This window comes from Trachymyrmex septentrionalis, unplaced genomic scaffold (genome assembly GCF_001594115.1).
Source record: "Trachymyrmex septentrionalis isolate Tsep2-gDNA-1 unplaced genomic scaffold, Tsep1.0 scaffold75, whole genome shotgun sequence".
NCBI classification, from domain to species: domain Eukaryota; kingdom Metazoa; phylum Arthropoda; class Insecta; order Hymenoptera; family Formicidae; genus Trachymyrmex; species Trachymyrmex septentrionalis.
The window spans coordinates 194,004-205,527 of record NW_017305938.1 but is presented as its reverse complement, the minus strand read 5'-3'; the positions used below and the strand labels follow the sequence as shown (position 1 = coordinate 205,527).

At 32.3% G+C, this 11,524-nt stretch overlaps 1 protein-coding gene across 2 annotated transcripts in view; it reads right to left on the bottom strand.

The window, feature by feature from the left end:
• Positions 1-5,810: 5,810 nt before the first annotated feature.
• The window catches only part of LOC108754065 (uridine phosphorylase 1), a 37,262-nt gene continuing 31,548 nt past the window's right edge, over positions 5,811-11,524 (bottom strand). For both annotated transcript variants that reach the window (XM_018496103.1, XM_018496102.1), the window contains exons 3-6: positions 8,831-8,992; positions 7,410-7,595; positions 6,426-6,758; positions 5,811-6,066 (exon numbers count right to left, since the gene is read on the bottom strand). In XM_018496103.1, the coding sequence (XP_018351605.1) occupies positions 5,881-6,066; positions 6,426-6,758; positions 7,410-7,595; positions 8,831-8,992 (867 nt within the window). In that variant the 3' untranslated portion in view covers positions 5,811-5,880. The remainder of the gene's footprint in view (positions 6,067-6,425; positions 6,759-7,409; positions 7,596-8,830; positions 8,993-11,524) is intronic.

Genomic DNA, 11,524 nt, shown 5'->3' with positions numbered 1-11,524 from the left:
CGAACCAATCAGAGGACCGTATTAGTATCTTGAAACGTTAAGACGATCTTGAAGTAGGGACGAACTATGAATACCTTAGAGTGAGATTCCATTCGAAAGAATTTAGAGAGCTTGTTTAGTTGAATATCGTTTTCTGTCGCAAACGGAAGTGCTCTGAAAGAGTAACAGCGGCCAACGATCGACGGCGTCACACTTACGAGACGGACGCGAACGAGGCGGATGCATGAATCTCCCCACAGGCATTTTAAAAACATTTCAAGCGAGACCCAATTAACATAGTGAGATCGTTACGTCTGAACATTGATGTCATCATTATCGCTATATGATTATCATCACGCTATCCGTCGTTACTATTACCGTCACCGCCGCGACGCGGTGACGAAGTAGTGCGCTCTATACTCGATATTCAGTGTCGATACCTACACCTAACTGTATATTAACAATGATCTGTGTAAGGAGTTGAAATTCCAGTATAATAAAATCGCTCTTCATATTCTCGTTCTTCCACTTGACACTCCCGATCACCGTCCGAGGATCAATCAAGAAATAACAATGCATCTCCGTGTTTTTATTCTTAGCAATAGCAAGAGAATAAATCGTCATTGTTATTTTTCGATCTTCAAATGTATTCTGATGAATGCTAATTTTTTTTATTACGAAATCAAGTACTTTATTTCTTAATTATTCCAAGATCAAAACAAACTTTTTTTTTAGAAACTATGAATGAAAAATAGGAAATACAATAAGAATAAAAAGCGAAGCAGATTTTAAGTGATAATTTAATTTTTCTTCAGAAATTATAATTTAATACGTCAATACATATTACATATATATACGTATATATTACGTGTATATTTCCTTTTTTTTTTTTTTTAAGTAAGATGATAAAAAAAATCAGTTAAGTTCGAATTCTGAATTATTCTTATAGTTTCCTTGACGATATTAAGAGATTAAATATGACTTTTCTTGGAATGTATATCACGTCTGTCTATTTCTGTTGGTTTTGATATGCGGATTTTCCACGAGGGACGAAGCTAGAGACCGAATTGGATCATCGATCGGCACTTAAAGTGAAAACTGATCTTCAAACGTCTACCATAAGTCTGTCAAAGAGACGAGCGATTGTCAAAGAACTTGCAAAGTCCTGCGTAATACCACTTCCGTTATCCTAACATTTACAAAATATAATATCCATCTCCAGACACAAGTTTGTTTGTGCATTATTTCATAAATATGCATTTTACCTCCTCACAGCCCGCGTTATGTCACACTTTCAGTTAGATATAATAGGCAATTTTCTAGTTGAATCCGATTATTTTCCTCAGGAAAGAAATACAAATTAACACTGTCAAGTACATAATATTTTTTTATTGTCCTTTTATAACGTACAATCAACAATAGTATTTCTTTTTTCTTTCTTGTTTTCCTTCTTTTTATGTAACCCATGTGCCAGGAATTAGTTTTTAAAAGGACACGTTAAATATCTTGTGGGTTAGTATATAAATAACAGGTTTACAGTGATAATACAATTAGATAGCTGATTATTAACAAATTTACAATGTAGAACGTCCGGCCGATATCTTTCGACGAGACATAATAGATCAATAGTGTATATATAGTTATATGCAAGGGAGGGAGGGATAACAACGAAGGTTTTACAGAGTAATTTATAACATTGTAAGTAGAGAAATAGCCATTACGCACTCGCGAGGAAAATAGATAAAATCGTCACACGAATATACATACATTTTACGTATCAATGTTAGGTACATTTTGTTAATACTCCTCGTACACGTTACAAGTACGCATCACAGATATGTCGTTGTTCGTGGAACGAAAAGAAACGCGAAAGGCGATAGCAAGAATTCGGTGAGAATATACCGGTTGTCCCAAGAATGATACGCACTGGTAGTAAGACTTCATTTCCAAAAGATTCGATTCTTCCTTGAATAACGTATTTCGAGATGGTTTTTTGCTATAAATTTATAATTATTCATCTATTAATTAAAGGATTACACGTTATGATTAATTTTGTTTTTTAAGGATCACGAGAAAAATAGCGTTTATTCTCAAAAGGTTCGTGTCCTTTTTTTTAGAAGCATGTTTCAAAATGATTTTTTTACCAAAAATTTATAATTACCCATCCTTAATCATTAAAATAAAGGATTTTATGTGATCTTTCAGGTGATCAATTTGTTTTCTAAAGAACACGAAAAATTTAATAGCAAGACTTTATTCCTAAAGGATTCTTCTCTAAAAACGTACTACGAAATGTATATCCGAATTTTAAACAGTAAAAATGTTTATGTTTTTGTGAAAATTTCATTATAATTTCTTTAACGAACGTTTCTCTCAAAAACCTTACCCTTCGAATAATAAAGAACAGTTTTGCACAGATTTTATCTCATTTTCATTTTTACATTTTTAACAGGAATATTATAAAACTTACTTAATGAAAAAGTGAAAAATTATGCATTGACAAAAAGATTAAAGTAAATGATTGAACGATGATTATATTGCTTTTCAAAGAGAAATTTAATTAATTTTTTCAATTAAAAGATTAATTTTTTCGAAAAAGTGAACCATTGTTGTCCTGAATTCAATTCTAAAAATTCATAGAGGACGAACTTGAATAAAATTTACGCGTGAAGATAATAAAAGTGAGTACCCTGCTATTCGTGCAAAACTTTCTCGGAATATTTTGTACATTTTATTTTGGACATATAAAAATAATCGAAAGTAAATCTCAGAGTACATGTTGCGGGTAAGTCAAAGAAAAAACTATGAAAGTATTGCCAAATTTGTTCGTTTGCCATCAATATGCCAAAATTTAACAAAATATAAAATAGGAAAATTCCACACTATTTCACAATTATTCACTATTAGTACGATTGATATTACGTATTCGCAACTCCTCGCGTCGCAATGAATGTGAACGACGAAGGCAAATTGTACGCACCGGCTAACAATCATCTTAATATCATTATAATAAAGATGTATCACACAATACTATACAATTTTGTTATCTACTAGGTAACGGAATATTAATCATAATAACGAACAAGACGTAACGTGGGCGCTCAGGACTAGGCAGTATTTTTTCGTTAATACGCAGAAAGTCTCGCGTTATGATTGATACGAAATCATGAGAAAGTGCAAAATATTGCTTTGTATTTTATATTCTGTATTTGAATTTTCATATTTTTAATAACGTCTTACTTCGTTGTAAAGTATAAAATGTTACGGGATAATTAGAAATTTCTATTTTGAATTAAAATACATTTTAATAGTATTTTGTCCAATCATGTGGATGAAGTATCGCTGTTATTAAAATTATCGTCGCACATTGCCTTGTTATAGAGATCATATTTCGTAGTTTAATTAATAATTTCTTTGCAATAATTACATTTCTTTGTATTTATAATGTTTGTTTCGCGATTAATATATTTTTCGTTTTAATTTTATTATATGCATAATAGGACATAAATTTTAAATATTTACACTGAAAAAATTATTAAATTATCTTAATATTTCTTTAAATAGTTGGTACTAAGTAAACATTTACTTACAGAAAATATATATTTACTTAATAAAAAAATTAATAGTTAAATTAAATTAACAATTTTTATAGCAAAAATAAATATATATTTACATTTATTTAGTAAATATTTACTTATAATTATTCAAACAAATATTTATATTAACAAATTTAGTATTTTTTTTAGTTTATACGAAAACGTTTGTTATAATTTTTATGTATCAGAAATTTATCTACTGTTCTGGAAATATTACGAATAATTAATGGCTATTAAGCTTGCGCAACTTCTTTTTCTTGATGTAATAGAAAAATTTGAAAATCTTCCCTGTTTTATTAAAATTTTTAAACAAAATTGTATTTAACATTTAAAATCACGAATGCTGCATTTACTGATCAATTTTGACTAATACGTACAGAAAAGTATCAAATATATACGTACGTTATTGCAGTTATTGCATAACAATTACATTGTTTATGACAAATCGACGGCCATTCTCATTTTAGCTCTATTATAACGTATACACAGCAGGAAACTGAGGATCAAGATTGTAGAGAGATATTATTTATTAAGCATTTTTTCCTTCTTTCTTAGGCACCTGAGTTTCAATATTCCGGAACGCATACGAGGAGAATATAATTTGTTAGACAATGTGTTGAAACGTTACTTTTATTGTAATTCCTAATCCAATCTCCATGCAGTTTGGGGCATTTTTGCGAATGTGTTCCCGACATCTATATGTATATTGCGTGTATGTGTATGTACATAGTCTTCGCCCACGTTACACGAGTAACAGTCGAACGAAAACGCGCTAGTTGTTTGACTATATTTTTATATATATATATAATTCTTTCATATATGGAATGTGCTTTCCTATCCAACTGCTAAAAGTGCTAATACATAGATTCCACGTCGCCGGGTGCGTACATTACACGCCGGCGGACGCGCGTAGCTAAATTTACAGGTTCTCTCGAAACTGCTCTCGGCGCAACACGCAAGCCTCGTAATAAAATCGCGAAATATAGGTCCGTTAGCGGATTTCGTCTAATTTCTCAATACAAATCCCTGAAGATTTACGAGAGAATCATCGTCCCTCGTTTAACGAGTAAAAGAAAAAAATCGTCCAAACGTCGTGCATTATCGGCGAATGCGTAAACGCGTGTTGCAGCGTTCTTGTCAGCGAATCCTAAAATTAAATCTCTACGCGATACCGATTGCATCATTTTGACTAACGCCCTCCAAATAATTTCCTTATTGTATAACAGCGATCGTAATTCTGTTTAAACATTTTGGATGTACTTTTTATTGTTTCGAACAGCAAGAATTTAAGTTAACGATTCAATTATATTTAATGATTATAGATCGAAAGACAATATTTTTAGTTACGATCAAAGATCACGTTGATCAAGACTGATGCAATCCGGCCTCGAAAGATATGTGGTCGTGGAAAATGTGCATTGTTTTTCGAGCGCAGTTCGTAGTAAGTTTCTGCACATTTTGTACTTGGATCACCGCACGAAACGAGCAGTGCAACTTTGGCGGTCGCTTCGGTATTGATTAATTTTTGGAGGTCTCAGGAATTAACGCGTTCTCGTAGTGTGCGCAACGGCGGCGTGCTTTCTCGCAATGCGAGGAACTGTATGATATACTCTTGATTATGATTATTATTAATAATCTACAGAACGCGCAGGATACAAGGAGCTCATTGATAAAAGAAATCTAATTTGAAGTTCAATCGAATATTTAACAAAATCGATATACGCACAGTAAGTGTTTCATTACTCACGCGTTTCATTATTCACTGTGGCTATTGAAAATCTATGGCACATGCGTAACATGAATTATAGATTTTCAACACTCGAATAAAACGGAGCGCAGTTCTAAAATGCAAGACAAGACTGCGTAATTTAATTGTTACAAGTCAACCGTTCCCGGAAGTATTCTCATCCACAAAATTTTTTTTCTTAAATATTTCGAGTGGGAATCTATCTAAGGGAAGATTTAATTAACGAAGAAGCAGATTTGAACAATTTGAATATTATCCACAATAAAACGTTTACAATAATTGCGTTTGTCGAGAGACGCCTAAAACATCGTATTGTAGTGCGTGACATGTAAATTGTTCAAATCCATTCCTATGCTCAAATCCTTCGTCTCTTCTGTACTTCAATACTCTATTATCACGCGACTTTCTTCGCGAATAAATCAACTTTTCGCGAGAAATAAACAGGATACAGCAGCTTGAGCGGCATAAGTACATCCGATAGTCGAGCAGACGGCGACATGTCCCATTGCATCTTGAGAGATCTTCGCGGCTGCACATTCAGATTTGTTTGAGAATCATTTAATCGTAATTCTCGGATTCCTGCTGCACCAGTTTGAATCGGCGCGGGCTCTTCACGTACATGGAACCGTGTGAGCCTTCGAGGGAGAGGCGACCCTTGCGCTGAAGGTACGTGGTGATATAGCGTGCGATCAGCTTCTGCGGTCGCATCTGCCATTCTTCCAACACTTCTTTGGGCGCCAGAACCTTTACAAATTATGAAGATAATTTAGAGGTGGTTCTCGATTGATTCGAGAAAAATTAAGCACTCACACACACACAATAACGTTGACTGTTCGCATATTGAATTATGGATAACAGCCTGAATAAATTAGCAAGCTGTAATGTAACTGCTATATTTTGCTCATTAATAATTTTGTGTTCGACAAACAAAAACATGCATTTACTTCGTCGTGAAATTGTCATAGTTTTGCAAAGTACATGTAAATGAGAATGCAAATGAACTCGCGAAAGTCCGCTGTTCGTAACGCGAAATTCGCGTTCAAGGCATATAACATATAGAATTCTCTCGCGAGCTCTCGTAGAGCTTAGAGTGTCGAAAATACCTGGTCGCCTTTGAGCCGGTCCAACAGCGTTACGCACACGACGGCGGATTGGATGCCAGCGTGATGTGTTAGAGCGGCAAAGCAGAGGCTTTCCATCTCGATGTTCACCACGCCAGCCTTCTGTAACTTCATGAGGTATTCCATCTTGTCGGCCTCGGTGAATTCACAGAATGCGCCGTCCAGGCGGCCTTGGCCCTCGTAGAAGTCGTTTGAGCACATAGTTTTGCCAATCACGGTGTCATAAGGATCATCGCGATGGGCCAAGCCCTTTAGATCGCGAGCTAGCTGCCGGTCGAGTTTGGCTGGTCGGCGCACCAATTTTCCGAGTACCATCTGCAACGCACTATCATTTAATACTAAAACTATTGACAATTAATTTTTACTGTTTAACTAAACTCTAATTGATGTTTGCTCCGATATTTCCTTAATTGGTATTTGCAAGTCCAGTGTACACATGTTGTTGATTCAACTCTGAACTAAGTTTTTAAGTGATTGAAAAATATATATGTATATTTTTTGTAATGATGAATAAAAATTTCATTAACTTTACTTCAATGTACTAATTTTCCTTTGTGTGCAGCTACCATTATATTCAAGGAACTAAAAATTATCATAACAATGGTAATTGTTATTATAATAATTGTCACTATTATGATAATTTTTCGTAGCCATGACGGAAAATACATAAGAAAATGTAGAAATAAAAAGATCTCCGAATGATCACGAAAAATGTTGTACCCTCCTTAAATAATTTTTATAAAAAAGACTACAAATCAGACTTTAATACTTCTAGTGTTAATTCTCCCAATTCTTTTATATCGTAAATCATAATTGTAAATCATAGTCTGCAGACAAAATTTAATTAGTTAGTTAGAAAAAATAAAAACACAATAATATAACATATATTATACATATAAGCTTTAAACTTATCGAATTTTTTTCGCTCTTTTTTATTATATATATGGATTTTATAAAACCACTAACCAATTCCATGTAAGGTTTCATCATTTCATCGAGAGCTTCTTCCGAGATGATTACCGTACCACCTTCATGGCCGATACCACCGCAAGTGCCAATTCTGATGAAAATTGGATCCTTCACTTTTGCGTGGTACATCAGCTTGATAACTTCATGGAGCAGAATGCTTACTGAAGGTATACCCATTCCATGCTAAACAGATATAAATATTTTATTTATAAATAGTCGTGATTCCTTTTGTTAAGTTTTCTTTTTCATAAAATTTGATAGTATATTTATCATAAATACAACTAAGGAAAACAAAACCGATTATTATTTTGACATATATATAATATGTCTTGTAGTACAAAACTTATACTGTGATATCAGATTCGTTTGCTTGTAAAGACTCCGAGATAACTTCCTGCTAAGATTTCAATAAATAATAATTTCTTTCAGCAACCAAATAACATAATTGTGTCCTGAATTCCGCTCAGCTTACTCGACACACCGCGTGTGTAATTCGCGCGAAAGCGATAAAAAAAACGGTTTAATCGTCCAGGCGTCTAAACAACGTAAGTAGAGTACAGCGGGGCAAAGCAGGTACCGAGTGTGATTAGTGTGGAATGTTAGCGGATTAATTTGCCTGCTAGGAATGAATTGTCTATTTCACTACGCCGGCACCACATTCAACCTAGAGATTAGAATATTGCAACATTTTCTTTTTGAAGAAACATTGTGCTGTCTTAATAATAGCGTCATTTATTATCACGATACTTATTATCGCGATACTCTGCAGGAATTTGCTTTCTTCTTCGAATTATTGACATTGCTTTTTTTAAAGATGTTACTTAAAGATGTTACTTATTTAAAATCAATCTTTAATATATACTTTTAATATTCTAATATTCTATTAAGAAATGAAATTTAATGTAATATACTGCGTTATTTTATTATTCTCAAAATCTCTAAAAACTCCTATTAAGTTAATTAATTTTGAAATTGATATTATTTTTTAAATATCGATGTTTATTGCAATTATTATATGTATAAAAATTATTTAATATTGTAATTTCCATCTTAATACAAAAAAAAAATGATTAATGTATTCGAATTATGCGAAATTAGTTACGACTTGAAAGGATAACAACTTTCAAGTGTATCGTAAACGCGTTCGTCTCATTAACACTGTTAAACGGGTACCTACGACTTAATTACGCAAAAGTAAATTTGCTCGAAACACGGCTGTAGAGTTTTCAGTATATAATTTATTCCACATTCCAATTGCAGTAACATAGTATGAGGTGCTTTAAAGAACCACTTGGCCGTCGTCATACTTGACTTCGTCGTTTTCTCGATAATTAACGACAAATAGAATTATCGTCGAAGGGAAAAAATGTTCCACGTTGAAGAAACGTTCGAAGCATAGGTACTCATGAAAGACTTACGCTGATAGAGAGAACCGGGCCGACTTTGTACATTGAATAGCGATAGGAATTTTTGGTGATATCGAGGAGGGTCGTTCCAGCTGGCAGCTTGTGACCTATCTCCTGCATGATGTAGTTAGCGAAATGTTCCATCCTTTTCGGTGTTCCGCCCATGCAGACGAACTGTAACGATAGAAGTGCGCAATTATATCAAGTGGTTTGGCACGGAAAGAAGAGAAAATAGGTCAATTGTTAAAATAATAATCTTTCAAATAATAGTTAGAATAATAAGTGGTTCGAATAAAGAGACAATACAATCAACAAAGAGAGACAGCAAGGCGAGTTTATCGTTAAAGTGATGTGACCCGAATCTTCAAACGTCCTGATTCATCTTAAATGTCAAAGATCATCGGTTACGATAGTAAAAATAAATGAGCGGTAGCCGATGGTGTAATAGCACGTCATTGAAGTATATTCTGCGATTTATTGATGTTGGCTGACATCACGAGCGTATCGCGTGACATCGATAGCTTTGCGCGGTCACGAGTGGTGCGTCTTCCCATTTCTGATCCAGATCGTACATCAAGTGCAGGAAGCAAGGATGTGTTGATTAATCGATTATTGACAAATGTAATAAAGATCCGTCGGGAACATTACGTGCAATTGCCTCGCCGGAAGCCAAAAGGCCAATATTAATAAGTGATATAACATCTTACGTCATACCATTTTGCTGTTTATTCACGAAATATATATTATAAGTTTAAATGTACATGTTAAAAAGAAGACAAATTATAATTAATAATCAAAAGACAAAATTACGCATACATGATAAAAAACGTTTCGTTATTTGTGTTAAAAATGTTTGTCCATTCAAATCCTCGTTAAAATTTTGTATTGAATTTTTAACATATTCAAATACTAATTTAATATAACGTGATTATATTATTTAAATAGTTGGGCTTAAATTGATATTTAGCACCTTTTAGTGTCAAAATAATAACAATTTATGAATAAATGAATAAATAACATAATGTATTTTAAAACAAACATTCTATTAGATAAATTCTTAAGATAAATGAATAAAATATGTGTTAATTTAACGGATTTAAATGAATGGATATCATAAACGGATATCATAAATGTTAATTTTACTGAAAAAAAAACATGCTGTGTCAATATTAATTTTTTTCTATTTATTCTTTAAAAATAATTACTTGTGTTATCTTCTAACATATTCATCTTTTATTAAATTAATACATAAGTGGTACATAAAATAAATTTGAGTGGACCGTTTGGGACACAAGAAATGTGTTAAATTTAATACAAATTTTTCAACGGTAAAACTAAAAGGGATTTTTGAAAAATAGGGGAGACTGGGGCCGGTTGTCACAGTTTTTGATTAGTGATTTTGTTGAAATATTGTATTATAAACGTTATATTATAATATTTGCTTACATCCTTTAGGTATATTAAACAGAATATTAACTCGTGAATTCATCATATCGTAAAAATAAATTATTTAATTTTAAATGAAGCTGCGAAAATGTGACAATCAATCCCGTATTTTGGATTGATTGTCACATGTTCTAGGATTGGCAGTAGCATATTTGTTATGGATAACACATATAAAAAATACAATTTTTATTTTAATGTCAATTCTATTCTTATTTTGAAAAATAATAGTAATTACGGTAATAATATAAATAAAATAGTTACTTTAATCATAAAATACATAATTTGTTTTTGTAATACTCTTCTATATAAAAAATTAAAAAACATATGAAATATAATATATTTGTAAGTATATTCTCTAAAAATGTGTTCTCTAAAGATATTAAAATTATAATTGTTACCTAACTTCGTCTCACACACACACACACACACACACACACACACACACACACACACACACACACACACACACACACACACACACACACACACATTTTGGTCAATTTATCTCACATAACCATTTTTAATAAAAGAGATTGTACTCACAACCTTTGTCAGAATCATAATTAATTAATTGTAGTAAAGATCTTCTAAGACATGTCATTTTCTATGAATACAAGGATATCGCGATTAATAATGCTAAAGACTTACCATATCTGACAATAAAATAGATGATAAGAAAAATTTATTCACCAACTTCATTTTCTTAAAAATCGCTATAACCCAGTGAGAAATGATAATAGAATCGACATCGATTCGACTCTCACTGAGTAAATAGTACATACAATGCTTGTGGTGCAAATCATTTTACACAACAAATTAATATTATATCAGCAAGCTGCAGAGAAAAGAGAATTTTCTGTCATGTCCTATTTGAGTTATAAGCATTTTGACAATCAATCCCGTACGACAACTAGCTCCGGTCTCCCCTATAAATTAGAGATAGAGAAAGAAGGGTAGAAATTTTCGAGGATTTTGCTATTGCTCGGAGATCGTTTTATTTCTATGTTTCCTTATATATTTTTCTTCGTAGAAACCGAAAATAATCATTATCATAACATCAGACTTAAAGAAAAATTGGTAGATCGAAATAAAATATATAAAATCCTTATTCGCATCGTTATAAAATCAATCATATTTAAAATCAATTACATTTGAATAATTTATTTATGAAATTAATTCCAAATTGGATTAAATACGAATAATATTGCACCATAAAACGTTAATTAAATTACATTTTTCATTATAACATTTGTCTCTCAC